The sequence below is a fragment of the Centropristis striata genome, chromosome 20 (genome assembly GCF_030273125.1).
Source record: "Centropristis striata isolate RG_2023a ecotype Rhode Island chromosome 20, C.striata_1.0, whole genome shotgun sequence".
Classification (NCBI taxonomy): Eukaryota; Metazoa; Chordata; class Actinopteri; order Perciformes; family Serranidae; genus Centropristis; species Centropristis striata.
This window is the reverse complement of record NC_081536.1, coordinates 17,200,784-17,217,467: the sequence shown is the minus strand read 5'-3', so window position 1 is coordinate 17,217,467 and position 16,684 is coordinate 17,200,784. Positions and strand designations below refer to the sequence as shown.

The 16,684-nt window shown below is 39.0% G+C and overlaps 1 protein-coding gene across 1 annotated transcript; it reads right to left on the bottom strand.

Moving 5' to 3' along the window:
* Positions 1 to 427: 427 nt before the first annotated feature.
* Positions 428 to 15,488, bottom strand: LOC131993060 (carbohydrate sulfotransferase 15-like). The gene is made up of 8 exons (XM_059358766.1): positions 15,203 to 15,488; positions 6,414 to 6,760; positions 4,566 to 4,905; positions 3,455 to 3,592; positions 2,540 to 2,696; positions 2,206 to 2,362; positions 953 to 1,100; positions 428 to 842 (listed from the first exon to the last, which is right to left on the bottom strand). Exons 2-8 carry the CDS (start codon positions 6,735 to 6,737, stop codon positions 652 to 654), a joined length of 1,455 nt encoding a protein of 484 aa, XP_059214749.1. The 5' UTR covers positions 6,738 to 6,760; positions 15,203 to 15,488; the 3' UTR covers positions 428 to 651.
* Between the last annotated feature and the right edge of the window lie 1,196 nt (positions 15,489 to 16,684).

The following is a 16,684-nucleotide window of genomic DNA, read 5'->3' as shown; positions in this document are numbered from 1 at the left end:
ATCAATGAGATTTAAGACGTTTGGACAATTTAAATGCTGCTATTGCAATATATGGAGTTTTAAAAAGTCCCTTGATGGTGCACTTTGTGCACGAACCAGTTTTCTTGAATCATTATAATACAAAGTTGGGACCCTGTGAAAAAACATATACAGAATGCAATAGTTTGTTAATACTCTGCCACCTACAATAAATACAGTGCAAAGATATCTAATGAATATCTAATAGGTTCTAAGCACCAGTGACTTTCTGCAAAGATTTAATTATCACATATCAGCTGTTATAATGCAGAATCATCTCTCCTGATTGAGGAATGAAGAGAAAACTATTGAGATGTGTAGATGAATGAATGTGTGCTGCATTTTGTGGTATTTTATTCAACAGTGGTATAAAGGCTTTCTAACACTGTAAAAGCATTAAAACGAAACACAAATTCAACTTATTTTATTATGATCTTGACTTGATGAATCAATCACATTCTTTCAAGAACAAATAAATATCCAAAAGAAAACCCATACACTTGTTCAGGCCTTCATATAACCCCGTATACAGCTATACACCTGCGTATGAGTTTTCCCATCATACATTATTTAGCTTCTGGTTCTGGTTGTTCGCTCACATCAATTCACACTTTTGTCCATGCTTATTCCCCTTCAGGTGTTTCTCCAGAGGAAGGCTTTGTTGTTCAACAAATTGGCCAGTTTTTGGTTGAAAGGCTGGTGAAATTTATTGAGGAGGTCTTTGGTAGCTGGAAGCATAGGACCCACCTTCTTGTCTGCTGTCCGCCGGGTGTTTGACTTTGGTGTTTTGGTCAGTGCTGCCTCCACCTGCGGCGACAGAGGACCTGAAGGGAGGATATCAGCGTCCTTTACAGTATAGAAGTGAAGACTTTAGGCAGAAACAACCCCATGAATATAGCCAGGGCGATACAGTAGGCGCTTTTTGGATACGTACCTACACTCAGGAAATCAAAAACTTTCTTCATTGTAACTTTGAGGTTGGCTGAGTAGTCCTCGAGTCGAAGAACCAGAATCTGTTCCTGAGGGAAAACTGTCAGCCAGTCCAACAAGAAGACGATGTAAATCCCCAAACTTAGCCTCACCTGTTGGGAAAAATCAAGGTAAGTCAACATCAACAAAAATGTCCTTAAAGTGTCCTGTGTTTTTTTTTTTTGTTAAATATGTTTATTATTTTTTCCCCAAAGTAATAGGGTAACAATCAAAGTGACTAAGATTAGGAGTCAAACATATGCAAAGAAGAAAAGAAGAAAAAAAAAACAGGGTGTACAGCTCAAGACAAGGAAATGTACTGTTGCATCATGGTACTTTAAATTACAACAGAAATTTTCAAGGAAGAGTCGAGTGGCCTTTGTTGTGAGTTTCATAACTACCCAACGTCTTGATCTACTTGAGCAAGATAGTCTAAGAATGGCTGCCAAATCTTGTAGAACTTCCTAAGACTGTCCATCATGACATTGCAAAAAAGAAAAATATATATCTATAACTAGCAGTTTCTGGGGATTTTATTATTTTATTCTTTCCACACCATTTTTGGGACCGCTGAACACACAGAAACTGAACCTTTTAGTTCAGGACTTGTATGAAGAATATTATTTAATGTGCATGAATGAACATGCTTAGTGACACATACTTATGACATATTTGTTTTGCTGCAAATCTGAATTTCCTTTTTTAATGGTAAAATTAAGAGAGACTGGTTTAATCTTGATGCAAAGGACACTCAGAGTCCTCAAGAGGGCACTACAGTGCAACACCAAACTAAGATAATTTGTTGTGAATCACAAGCAGAGTGACACAAACTGATTTTGAAAGCACTCATCTTCATCTCATCCGTAACAGAAGTAAACAAAAAGAATCTGATGGTGTTTTTTGTTAGATATAACATTCTGCTTCTGTTCCAGTGCTTTCAGGTTGAGCTGATTGCTGCTTTTACTGTAGTAAATCTTTTCTGGATAACAGTGCTGTCACAGACATGTTGTGATTAGGGATTGCAACCGACAGAACTCATCACTCAGAGCTGCCTGATAGCATATGTGCTGAAATGTCTGTAGCTAGTTTCTTGAATTTTTCTCTGCACAGAAAGAGATGGCAGTAACCACTTGGAGGACACATAGAAAATGTCCAAGGTTCAATTAACTGTAGTTATGAAAGCTGACAAGTCAAAGTGAGAATGTCATTTCAGCTAACCCGCATAATGTTGTAGAGGTTGGTGTCGTAGACGCAGGAGCGAAGTGACCTCTCCAACAGGCAGGACTGAAACAACAATACAGAGTTCACGACCTTCTGATGGAAGTCCTCTGCAGACTTGTTGGCCATGTTAAAGAATAGGTAGTCAGAGTAAAGTCTGGAAACAAAAAACAAAAACAGAGCCAGTTGAAACCATGAAAGAACATTTTTCTGGAAGAACGGTAGGAGTTATGATTTAAAACAAATATTCTCTGCAGGAAAATCCTTGAGGAGCAATCCAAACTGAAATTCCATCTGGATCGATACAGACAGATGTGTGGATGGATTTCTCTACCTCTCTCCCGGATCTCGAAGCATGATGATGATTTTGGCTTCAGGCTGGACCGTGTGGATGAAGTCCTGGATCAGGAACGGCGGCTCTGTCTCCTCTCCGTCTTTGTAAAAGTAGTTGCAGGCTTGGTTGTCCCACATAGTGGATACACTGGCTTCACCTGTCAAGACATTGACAGTCTGAGCATGACTGAGGGCAACAGTAGTTCATTTTAAATGCAGCAAGTAGTGCAGACAGGTATATGCAGGGGAAGTTGAGCTGAACTTTACAGCTAAAAATATGCAAGATATGTAAGGAAAACTTTCATTATCTGAGAACATTTTGTACTGAAAAAAATCTACACTTGAACAGGTTTGTGATTAGGATTGTTTCACTTCATTAAAGCCAAGTAGCACTTTTCCATTGGAAAAAAAACACACAAACCATTGTGTTATGGATAGCCCATCAAAAGATCAATATATGACTCTCATACAAGAGATACTTGACTCTTACTTCAATAAATCTAAACTATGACTTTAAGTCAGTTTTTATTGTAGGGAATTATACACTGTCTCGTAGGGCCAAATTTGAGTAGAACTCATTTATAATTGCAGATGCATGGAGAGTGGATAAATATGGTTGTGACAGCAGCTCCCAGGGGAGTCTGAGATTCTGTGGACACCTCTAAAGACACATCTCCTGGACCAAAGAATTCCTGCAATACGTGAGCACCACTGTAGTTTCCCTGAGGTCAGAGCAGCTTCCACTAAAAAGAACCAGGCCCGGCAATGAGGAAAGGAGAAAACCTGTCATTTGAATCATGCTCAGGATCCATCTGTTTGGCTGTCAAGAGATTACTCCATCTGATGCACAATGGCAGTAACAATACCAAACCGTACCAAACCACCCACACACACAAACACTTTCACATGTGTTCACCTGTTACGAGTGTGCGGTGGTATCCAGGTGACTTTCCACTGATTCCTTTTTGGATGTTGATGGCTGCCCAGTCAAACAGATCCAGGTAATCTTCCAGAGGAAAAGTTTCCTGGAAGCCATTTGCGAAACGAATATAACCTGCACCCCGAGGTATACCAAATAACATTCATTATTATGTGCACTTTTATAGAGTTGTACTGTAAAACACTGTTAAAATTAATTTAATACATTGCATAAACATTAAATCAGTTTGATTCAAAGGCCTTAGTTACATGGCTCCATTTTGCACAAAAAACATCCATACAGCTATTGTATACAGGGAAATATTGAAATAGAGACAAACAAGCAGACAACAGACACATAGCAAAATTATTATACAATATATTGTCATTATTTTTACATATGTTAATTCACAGTAAAAGCCCTCCAAGACAATTAATGCAGAATTTTATTACCAAGCAGCTGCAGAGCTCCTTCAGTTAAAGTCACTGGGGATCTGGACATTTTCATACCACTGTATTTGAATATTTTTTTATAAAGTATGTGGGAGTTTTTTTCATCATATTTTGATTGTGAATTCAAAATTTAATGTATGGAATTTAAATCATATGTAGTAAAAATCAACAGAATTCCTCTTAAAGGTTGTATATTGTTGGGACTTTGGTGTAAATGCTGTAAAAAAATATATATCAGGTGCAGGTGAATATGTTTCTATTAAAAAATGCCATTATGAGAGCAATTTCAAATCTTAGACTTCCTGTGTGTCCCTCAGTCAAATACTGGCTTCCAAAATCTGCACTCAGTCGTTCTCTGGTGCAAAAACACAGAGAAAGAAGATGCAGAAGACCTGTAAATAGTGAACAATCACAGCAGGTTTTTGGGGACTGAGGGGCTTATAGAGACAGACGGCTAAAAATCACACTGGGAAAAGCAGCTTACTGATTCGTAAAAAAAGTTGCTTTTTTCAACTGATTAACTACTATGCAGCTTTGTTCTAAATCAGTGCATTTCCTGTCATCTATTTCGGATGAATTATCTTATAATCCATCAGACAGCTTCCACCATCATCATCAAAACATTTAGAAACAACATCCATCCCCTGATGACTTACCAAAGCGTCTCCTGGTCCACCAGTGTGGCTCCTTAATCATGGTAAACCTGATCTCTGGGTGCAGCAGCAGCCTGTGGAAAAAGTCAGTCGTGCCGCACTTTGGCTGGCCGATGATGTAGAAGAACGGCAAGCAGCGTAGACGAAACAGTTTGCCGTCTCTGTACTGTAAGTGCTGACTGAAGTTGGTCCTCAGGTTTTCACACATTTTCTTGAAGGACTCTGAGCGCAGAGTGAAAAGGTTCCTCCTGTACGGATCATTGCTGGGTTTACCAGAGAACTCCTCATACCAGCAAGGGCTCTTGATGCCAGGCAGGAAGTGGCGAGGGATTGCAGAGAACAACTGCAGAGACAAACCAAAAAAAATAAGGAGAAGCAAGGAAAAACAAAACAAAGAAAGACAAAAAAGAGTATAAAGCATGAGTAGACACCCTTTTGAGTGGGTGGGTGAAACATACCCAGGACTTTTACCCAGGAGACCGTGTGTCAGAAGTTTTATGTGACCAACATAACTATGTTACTTCCGGCACTCATAATGTCCATGTAGCACCTTCATTTTTGACATTTATGTGCATTGATTTGACTCTTTCTATCATTTATAACACCAAGGACAAGAACGTTTTTGCTCTAACCTTAGAGGAGGGGTTTTGTAGCATATTGGTAAGGAAACTACATCTTTTAAACAAAACATAACTGATTTGTTTTCAGCAAGCGGCAACTGAATGGGCTGATAACAACCCTGTCAATCTGCTAAGAGGTGATGCAGGCCCTTACTCGCCTATTCGTATGGGCTGATAACCACTGATGGCGCCTATTCAATCGCCTGATGACATTTGACGCAGGCGAGCCTGTTGGTCAGTCAAGATTTAAAGAAGGATATCGAAGAGAGTAAGTAGAGTAAGTGTTTTAGTAATATTTTCTGCAAAAGGTCAAACATTTTCTGGTTTCATGCTTTTCAAATGTGATTATATGATGCCTTTATTTGTCACACATGATAATAAACTGAATAACTTTGGTATTTTAAACTGTTTGTCAGATAAAACAACATTTTGAGAGCCCTGGGAAATTACACAGGGTATGATTGACTTTTTTTTGACAAAACAATGAACTGATTAATTGAAATAATGTTCAGCAGATTGATCAAAAATGAAAATATTGCAAATGGCAGCCCTATCTTGAAAGCTGGCAGGTAAAAGATGGTAGATTGTACCTTCAGGGGAACAGCAGCTACTTCGAATTCATGTCACAACGTCCGCCAGCAGTTTAAAGTTTACAAGGTGATTTTGCAGCTTTGCAACTGATGCATTACCACCTACAGTATTTGAAAACTCACTTAGATATTCATGTGTCAAACACTGACACAGAGCACTAATTGGTATTCAACTTTCTGACAAACTTGATCACTGTAATTGTGACTTAAAGTGTCAGAATTGCTGATGCCTTAGCTATAAACACTGCAAAATGATGAAGTGTAGGGTGGAGAAGCATGATGAGAACATACACCAAAAACAGGAGAATTGCAGCACATTAGCACATACAATAGTAACCTCAAGTCCTAAGCAGCACTTAGCAGGAGATGTAACCTGATATTTACTTAACAGCCCTACAAATATATGTTTACTGCAGGAGTGATTATAAGCTGGCTGTTATTTGTCAGTCTCCTTCTATTCACTTTTGTCAGCAAAATATAAAGCACTAATTGTGGCCACTTATTGGACTTAATTATCATTTGCCAACATAGTTTTGACATTGCATAATTGCAGCCTGGAACCATAACAAAAACATCCTTTATTTTAGTTGGCCCACTTATATACAGCAACAATGAATCACAGCATGTTTCCACAGACTCACATGGTAGTCTGTTCCAATGACATCCTTTTCACCAGGCACCTTCCTGGGTGTGTACTCCAGTTTGGAGTTGATGATCTTCACCAGCAGTTTCATGTCCAATAAATTCTTCCCGAAGGAAAATTCGGCTGTGCTGTTCAGGTCGACCACAGGTCCTTGCTGATAAAGCGAGGGGGTGAGCAAAAGACCTTTCCAGTCCCAGGCCAAGATGTAGGAAGCCATGATGAGGAATGTGAGCGTCAAGCCAATCAGGAAGCTGACTACTTTGACTTTTGAGATGCTCGGCAGGCTAGTCAGTGACAACAGGCGAACCAGATTTAGCATCATGCTCCCGTCCTCTGCAGGGCCTCCTGTAAATCAAAAACACTTGGTAAAAACATGGCTTTTCTTATATGTCTTCAGTTTTATTTTCACCATAAGAGCAGCTGTAGTTTCCTTTGAAGTATTTCAGTCACCCCCCTCATAATTCCAAGAAAGGTGGTATGAGGATTTTTAATATTAGGGTATTTGAAGGAGCTTTATTCCCACTCTGAGGCATCAGTATGTGAATTTAAAGCTATACTCCCTTCTCGTCACCTCTAAAAATGTTTGAGGTCAGCGGCAGAGTGTGTGTGGTCTGCTGCAAGATCCCTCGCTTTATGATGAAGGCTATATAGCAGGTTTTCAAGGTCAGAATAATAGTCACTCTGTAATTCAAAACTGAAAACACACAATTATTCTGTGTGAGCTAAAAGCCCACTGAGAGCCTTATTTTGTTAACCTGGAAGCATTATTTTCAAGATCAAGGTTTTTGCACAGAAAAAAAATGAGTTAAGTATTGATACAGGTGGATATGCAGTGTGGCAAGTGCATGCATTTTGTTTTCTTTTCCCGCCACATGAATAATAAGAAAGTAGGAACTGTTATTTCTGCTGATGAATTCCAGGCATGGAAGTGTGAAATGTTTTTAAAACACTTCTCTGACACTTCCTCAGCCAGTAACATATTTCTGTATCTGTTGTTGCAGAGTTTATAACATTTAACAATTCCACTGGAGCGCGGATTGAAATCCTGCACCAGGTCGAACAAACTAAATAGAATTCTCTAACTGAACAGTGTTTTTTCTTACTGCAGAACAGGGAACTGTTGAACATGTTCACACTTACATCATTAAAGGTGCTAATTCAAATATAATGAAAGGACACACTGCATCAATCTTAGGTGACATTATTGGGTTGAGTCTAATGAAAGACTATCAAGCTGCATTATGGGGGTGTAGGGTGTAGTGTTTTTGTAGCTTAAAGCATACTTAGGACTAATACTGTGTCACATCAAACACAAAGCAACTTTTTTTTTAACACGTTTGATCGCTGGACCACATTGGGATCATTTATGTTTGTTTGCATTAGTTGTGCAAGACAGGCGTGTGTAGACAACAACGTTCCCTTCTGCCAATTCTTTCCTGCCTCCATGGCTGAAATATGCCTTTTTCCTGTTGTAGAAGATTGTAAATTTATGGGTTTATAACATCATCCAGAGATGCACACAGGTCAGTGAACCTCATAGTTTTATCCAGGAACTGTGTCCAGATGACTGGCACTACTGCAGCCATGCTAAAATAAACAGATTATGTTGTGATTTAATTGCAAAATACAGATCAAAAGTAGGCAGAAATAACTACATTGTGATTCAGATGTGAACCAAGTCTGAAATCATGGTTTGTCAGGTCTGTCCATGCAAAAGAAAAGAGTAAATGTTCATTTTCTGAATGGAATCCCGGGTTCTCTCGTCTTTGTATTGACTTTGTATGAAATTGTGTTAGGTGGGAACACATCATAAAAGACATATTCAAACAACCATAAAGATTTTAAACAGACAGTGTTTGCTTATGACCTGTGTGCCTTCTATGTGTGTATATAACATGCTTACAGCCTTCCCCTCATCCCTCCTTTAATGTTGCAACACTGACATAAATTGTGTGTTCCTAAATCAAAGTCTGCATGAGTATTGACTTGCTGAACTGTGTGCCCAGAGGGCTTTAAAAGTCCAAAAAGAAAGCTCTCACACACATGCAGATTTCGTAATGGGACAGCTCTGAGACCGTGTAGACTTATCAGGAATGCACAGCAATATCTGCAAGTCTGCGTGGGATTGGGCAAAGAACTTATTTTTAATCCCTCTTGAGGTGTTACGGACCTCATGTAATGAAATATCAGACTGAGGTGGGATCTTTAGCATGCAAAGGACACCACCTGCTAATTACAATTCTGACATCTACAGTAGTTAATAGTTTGAGTTATTAGTGCTTCTGGTTCTTATCATGATCCCTGTCTTATATTTCCATATTTTAATGTTGTTTTTAATGCTTTTTAGTGATGTGTAAGCCCTTTCTTGCTGTGTTTTGCATTGAAGTATTATTCATGAATGCTTCTCTAGTCTCATTTTGTTCATGCCTCTGCATATAATTATTTCTACAAATCCAGGTAATTGTTATCTCCTCTGTTCTCTGCAACTATCAATCTAATATTCCCATTAAAGATTAATGTTTAGTTAGATCAAAATTTCAAAGTGAGAGAGAAGAGAGAGATTTGGAAATGTGACGGAGCATAAAGAGGACAGTGAGAGTCAAGGGTAAAGCACGACATGGGGAAGTGAAGCAGCAGAGATGAGGAAAAAACTGTGAGAAAGTGCAGGAAAGACAGCCTTTAGACCTCTTTGGTCTAAAAAATCGATCTGCTGCAGGGAAGAAAACAGCAGGTGGGATTGACTGAGGTGAAACTCCATCATCAAAATCCTGCTGACTCAAAATAAAAGCCTGCATTCATCATTGTATTAGACGCCTTTGTTGTCCTAAGTGCACAAAATGTCAAGACTCATCTGGTATCGAAGACAGAATGAGACATTTCTCATGTTGTTGGTGCAGTGTGTTGGGTTGTTTGTGCTGTAAACTTGTGAGATTATTTTGGCTCCAGGCTGCTTTTGTTGAATAGTTCAGGTATGAGCTGATCTGATGATCACACTAGACGAAAAGCCCAGAAGAGCATCAAAGTTATTACAAATCATCCTCAGTGGGGTATGATTGTCTCGAGCATAATTCATGGATTTCCATGCAATAGTTTTTCAGATATTTCAGTCTGGACACAAGTAGCCTTATGGTGGTGATTTTTTCAGACAGGTGTTCAGTCTGACCAACACTCGGGGCCAAATCATATCGTGACAACTGCTAGCGAAATGTATTGATGTATTTGGCATTGATGGTCCCAAGAGAGTTAATCCTAATCTGTTAAGTAAAACCCTGATCCTCTCACCAAAATGTTCTATTACCAAATGGGAAGATTGCCATGGAAAGAGTTCAACTATGTTCCCACAGGATGAACTCTTCACTGAGTATCCCTCTTTCCCATCCGTGGGTCAAAAATATCAACTTTGCACAAGATAAACCCCATGAAATAATGTCCAGACTACCATGAAATATGTGGAATTTATTCAGGCTTAGTGGGTAGAACCATTTGATTTAACTTTTATCCGTCATAAAACCGTCATGGCTTGTATTTCTACTCTTCCAATAATCACAAGCTCTGGTGAGGTCAAAATGAACCCACTATTCACATTTTTTTATTCTGTCAACTGAATTAAGGGTGTTTTATAACAAAAAATAATGTTTTTGTCAATGGAGTCTGGTTTATTGTACAAGAATTTTACTGCTGTTTCTAATTAAAATACATTTTACTCTATAAGCCAAAGCAGCATGTGTATAGACATGCTACTTAATGATTAATGTGCTGTACTCTGCTAATGTTAGATCCTCTTTTTTTGCACCCATTTGATTGAAAGACACGTAGGCTATACGTTTTAACCATGACGACCTTTTCTGTATTATATAGATGTCTTCAAGCCTACTGGATAAAACACAAACTTTGGTTGCATGTTACAGAGTTTACAAAGTGTACCAGATTTATATTGCTTATATACAACTTCTAGACGAACAAGACAATCCTTGTGAATACTGATGCAGTCTATGAAATGCATGCGTTGTGCCATAGAATCTCTTTGATACAGCCACCAGGGGCATCAAAGATGAATGCTCCAAATTCTACACATAGTCACATAGTCACTTTAATTATGTCTTCAGCACACACAAATGTAATTTGTGAAATAGGCCACATTCAAGAACTGTAAATAATTAAATAAGTTTCCTTACTTTTGAGATAATATGGCTTCTGTCAGTCTATTGAAGCTCACCAATGCAATAATGAAATACATGATTAACACTGATTTGTAATAAGGATATGTTCAGCTGTGATAATGGTCCATCATATCAGTAGCTTGTGGCTATTACTTGGACAAACCCTGAAGCTCATTATCTTTAATTAGCCCCAGCTGTACAGATTTCCCAGCTGTGTGTCAAATTTGGAATTCAACCTTGTGAGCGGCTGATAAATATTCAAAACGTACAGGCCAATGTCTTGATCCTTCTCCTTCTACATCCTTCATATAGAAGACAAGGTGACAATATATTAACACATGATTGCATTTACTGTGACATTTCGGTCTTCAGATGGGCTCTTGTGCATCTGCCTGATTTGTTTGGTGGAATTCTGTCTGAGGTGTTAAATTAGGTGCAGGTTATGTCATTACATGGGAGTGTCTCACGCCCTCTATTATCCCTCTCTGTCTACCCTTTGTGATAAAACGATGCCAATCAGTCTCAACCTAGTCTGTGCTGCTGCAAAGATACCAACTGAACAGCGACTGAAAATCAGCATCCCTGCAGAGCTCCTCCAGAGACAAAATGCTGCATGCTGTATGCAGATGTAAAGCTCACTTTGGCATTAACATTATGAAACCTTAGCATTAAATGGATCTTCTGTGACTGCAAAAATCAGTTAAAGAGGAGACAATCAGTTCCAAGAACCAGCATTCATTAGAAACACATATCCCTGCCTCTCCTGAAACATGTTTTAATCATGTCTTCATGTTTATAACTGTGTAAACACAGCCTGACCTTGTACAGTACACTCTGTGACTGGAACTTGGCTGAATCCCAGCGCTGGGAAATGGGAGGCACAAGAGAAACTAATGCCACAAAAGGAAATAAGAAAGCCTCCCTGGTGATGGGGAAGTCCAACAAAGATGAGCGGGATACAGTAACAGAATAATAATAATCATAATGTCTCACCGTGGATGAAAAATGAATATAAAAATGTAATTTAAACAACAGGAATTAAAAAGTACTTCTGGCTGGGAGGTACTCTTTTCTGGCAATTTTCACAATCAAGATAATGGATAATAATTGGCAGGAAATCTAACAGCTCCCTGAGAGCAAACATATCTCAGAAAGTGGACTTCCGTCTCATGATGCTGAACTAGTCATCCCTTTCCTTTTCACTTGACACTAAGAAAAAGATGGGCGGGGTGGTTTTCTACCACTTGAGGATGATGTTTGCCTTCGCAGGAATCTGACTCCTTAATCTGTTAAATATGCACACGGTTGAAGCAATAGTATGGTCTAAAAAAAACAGAAGCTTGCTAAGAAAAGCTCTAGAAATATTAAACCTCTTGTTTAACACTGTGTCTGTCTCGATCAGCCAGGTCACCACAGTCCACACTGACATCTGGAGTGCAGATGTGGTCCTCTGAAGCTAAACTGTGTGCATGCATGTAAGTGTATATATTTGCATGCATATGTTTTTCTAATAGCAACAGGTTGTTTGCTTTAGCAGCGCTTTAAGGCTGATGTGATATTCATAACAAGCAGAGGATATTTGAAATGTTTTTCCTACTGTTTAACAAGTGAGAGAGACAGAAGAAATGGGCTTGTCTGAAGGCAAGGGGGGGATCTGAGGTCACTTAAAGGGTAATTCCAGTTTATTAGAAGCCTGTCTACCCAAAGTGTTAGAAATATACCCTAACTGTGCAGTAAAAGTACAGCGAGTACAGTAAGTCCCAGAACCAGAACATCAGTCTATAAACGGCAGATGTATTAAGAGAACCACATTGTTCCAGGATGACGCTCTATTCATTCCAATGAAAAAGGGTTAGTAGTACTATAAATATATGCCTTGTTTTACTGTATTTCCTAGAACCATCATGCATGGGGTAAAAAGGAAAAGTCCCAACAAACAGTATTTTTGTCTTTTGCAAAGGCAGACCCTATGTTTGCTTAAAATTTGTCAGATTGTCTGGCTGCACATGTTGTTTGCTTCATCTGCCTTTCCAAATCTCAACAAATAACATACAATACCAAAAATCAAAGTTGTAGTTAACCAAAGTGATCATTTAATGTGCCCTGGGGCCTTCAGGTTACATAATTAACCAATCCAGAGTCCCATTATTGCAAGGATGGAGAAGCTTAACAATAAAACCTAAACATGGTTAAAGTTTTCTTTTGTTTTCAACATAGACAAGCGTAGCACATTCCATATCAAAGGACAGAAGGGAAGAGGAAAGTTGACCAAGTTCTGTCGGCATTATGGGCCCCAGAAGCAGGGGTGCCAGGGGCCAACAAAACTGTATGCCTAATCACTTTACTTACTATTGATTAACTTAATGGGCAGAAAGTGGCAAAAATTCAGCTGGGGATTTAGTTGGTACACAAATCTTGATGCTCTCCTCAAACTGACACATGTTTCTTCTTGCATTTGGCTGCCGATTACGTTGATGAAAAGCCGTTGAAGACAGAACTCTCAGCACCCTTCCACTAGCTCTGCTTTTGATTGTGTGTGAATCCCTACAACTGTAAATTCTGTTTGTACCCACAATGACTTTTGAGCATATTTTCACTTAAGCATTGCCCGATCCCACAATATAATGCTTTTAGAGATTATGGAAAATATTTGTCTTGGCTGGTGAGTCATTCAGGATTACAGCACATATGCAGCTAACTAAAACACTTTTGATTTGTTGAATTTTGTGAACTTTTACAGTTGATTTAAACTATTTGGAGTTTTAAATTTGGATGGAGATAAAAGTTGCATTGTTAGACAATGAAGTCAGCATTTAAAAATCATTGTGTATTAATTAACTGCGGCCGATTGGGTACATTTATAAAGTACTTTTAACATGTTCTAAAGTTTTTTTGTTGTGATGCATGCAAATTCAACCACAAACAAATGGCAGAATTGGTTTCTAAATCAACTGCAGGTATCTGATACAATTGTAGAAAATATGATCTTCAAACAAGGCATCACTGAATGGAAAAAAATAAAATAAAAAACAAAAAAAGTAAATAATATTCATCAGGAAAAATAGTCAACAGCAGAAGAACAGGGGAGTAACAGATCCAGATCAAAGTTTGACTACATTGAATCTTCTTCTGAAAAAGAAATAATGCAGAGCCAGTCCTGCATTACTGAGGATGCTTGTCATCCAAAGTAAAAAAGAAACCAACTCAAATAGAAACTTGAAGCTGTTGCCAAAACAATTAAGTATCTTGCAAACCTCCCACATTCCTAATGCGCTGTTTCAGAAACTTTTTCTTCCATTTGTGGTGGACCCCCAGAGTCCAGTCTAAACAATCTGATATAGTTCAACCCTCTCGCTCTCCCTCTCCCCTCTCATACTTTTAGCATTACCTAAGCCCTTGAAACATTAGCCCTTGCCAAAAGAAGCATGGCTTTGACATCTCAACAGCTCCGGCCAGACATTTGTTCCGCAAACTCGGGGGGCAACTTAAAACCTTCCTGCCCAGTAGACCTGACAGACTGCAGGTCTGGGTTCAGCAGCAGGGGTGAGGTTTTTAGCTTGGGTGGGAGCAGTTACTACAAACTGTCACAGCATCTATGCTCCATTCTCCCCCTCTCCGCTCTTTCTCCATCCAATTAACAATAAAATGTAACTTTGGTGATTTAGAAACTGCACTGAGAGTCCACAGAGGCTGCCTGGTTTGTCCAAAGGTCATCTGCCTACCTGTCAGGACTGCCGCGCTGCAGCCCATTTAATAGACCAGAATGGGGAAAGCAAGAGAAGGAAAATGAACTAAATGTCAAACCGAAACTGTGAGCATGCAAACATCTCACACATCAACACATCTCACCACAAACTTCCAACTAAAGCCCGACAATGAGCTGGAAAACTAATTCACACTTCACGGCTTTTTTTGCTCGGATGCATGTGAGAAACCATTTAGGGCATAAAAGAAAGAATTATCGAAGGGGAAATCTGTCAAATAGTCAGATGTAGACAGGGAACACAACACTTTGTTAGGTTACAATAAACAGAATAATAATTACAAGATAAGATGTCAGGCATGTGTGTACAAATGTTTACAGCTGTGTATCTCTGCCTCATAGCACACAGTGTTGTTTGTGGTTCAGTCTCTGGTAGACCAAGAGTCTTTTACCCCCCTGGAGACATGACACTGAGATATTCTGCAGCTGTTCAGTGTGGAGGAAGATTTTACAACGAGAGGATGTTAGTTTAAACCAACGCATAGCATTGTTTTAAGGGACTTTATAGCTAATTCTGGACATTTGTTAAAAAAGCTGTATGCAGTGTTTTGATAATATACAAAGTTTAGACTATTATGTGGTGTTACCTCACATACAAGCTGTCTTTTCATAGACACAGCTATACTACTCTGGTGTCAAATTGTGTGATAACAGATTGCCATGTTTCCTGTGAGATTGATGATAAAAACTGATAATACAATTAAATACAATTAAAAAATTCTGCTACAAGGATAATTAACTTTTTTTTAAAAAATCAAAACGACATAAAGCTGAGGAATAATAACAACAGAACTGGCAGAAAAAAAGCAAATTCCCTTCCACATGTTTTTTTAATCGATTACGATGTCAAACAAAGATACTCACACTAGAGTGGGTTCAATCCACGCGCCTCTTATCCGCGTTTAGCCGCTCACGAGCCATGATGAGCACCATTCAAGGCGATGAAAACCACCTGACGGGCGTCTGCGATAAACGAGAAGTGGAATAAATGTGAATAAACGCCGGCTTCTTTTTGACGCGGATATGCGAAACAATCCGGAGTCTCCATCTGACTGAGCTCCACTGCGCGCGGCTCAGACTGAAGAGGAGGGGCGGTGCGCGTGAGGAGCAGCAGCGCAGGAAACACCAGCGCGAGGACCAATCTTATCTGCGCTTCAACCCTCCAAATGCTTTTATTAACTTTGACGTGCCGTTATGACGAACGCTAAATCACTTTAAAAAGCAGGTCACATCTGCAACTGAGTCTCCTATTGGTCCCTGTGTGCGGTGTTACCCACTACGTAGTTCACCTACCTTACTTCATTAAAAGTTATTCTATTGAGAGGAATGCCCAAACACACTTGATGGAATTTAAAACTCCAATCAAAACAAAAGTTCCTGGATTGAAACCTCTAATATACAGTGGCACACTTAAGCATTTGGGGCACCGGTTCAAGCGCCACAGTGGGTATCTTTTAATTTGTTTTCAGATGGTAAGAAATGGTAAGAATGTAAAATTTGTGCTGTTTTATTTTCTATAAATTATTTTAAAAAATAAAAAAAGGATGTAACAACCACATGGAGCATTGTTTACTTAAAAAAAATAAGACAAAAAATATGTGCCCTTGGAAATAAAATAAAAAATGAACTGATTCAACCTAATATGCATTTGCAAATTATTTTGGGGATGCCATGCTAGCTCTTCTATACTTTCCTAATGTTATCCAACCAACTTGAACAAATTCTGATTGTGAAACATGTAATTTCACAGGGATTGTGTAACTTCAAAACTATTTAAACTCAATGTTATAGCTGCAACAGGAGCCAACCATAGACTCTATGGCGGGGATGGGCAACTGGAGGCCCGGGGGCCGCATACGGGCCGCACCCTCACTTGAAGTGGCCCTCAGTACAACTACATTTAATTGAGCATGAAATCTTAAAAGTGCTGTGTAAAAATGCACAAAATTACTTCTTGCATTTAATGTTGGTCTGCTGTTCTTGCACTAAAAAAAGAAATCACAGTAAGTGGTTATTTTTTATTTGCTTCAAACCTTTTGTATGTGTTATACATGCATTTGAGCATGAAATATGTTAAGTTACTGCACTGTAAACATATTTGAAATTGCAGTTTCATCATATCTGGTGAAGTCCACAGTCCTATATGTGGCCCTGTGGTAGTGTCGATGAAAAATTGTGGCCCCCTCCAGCATTTAAGTTGCCCATCCCTGCTCTATGGTATTGACAAAGTGGGCCCTGGCTGTGTCTACAACATAACCACAAGTTTAACTAACTTGTTTGTGATTGGCCAGTGAGCCCAGTGTTTAGTTACTTTGTATGGGAAAAAAATTGTCTTCCAGCAGCGGG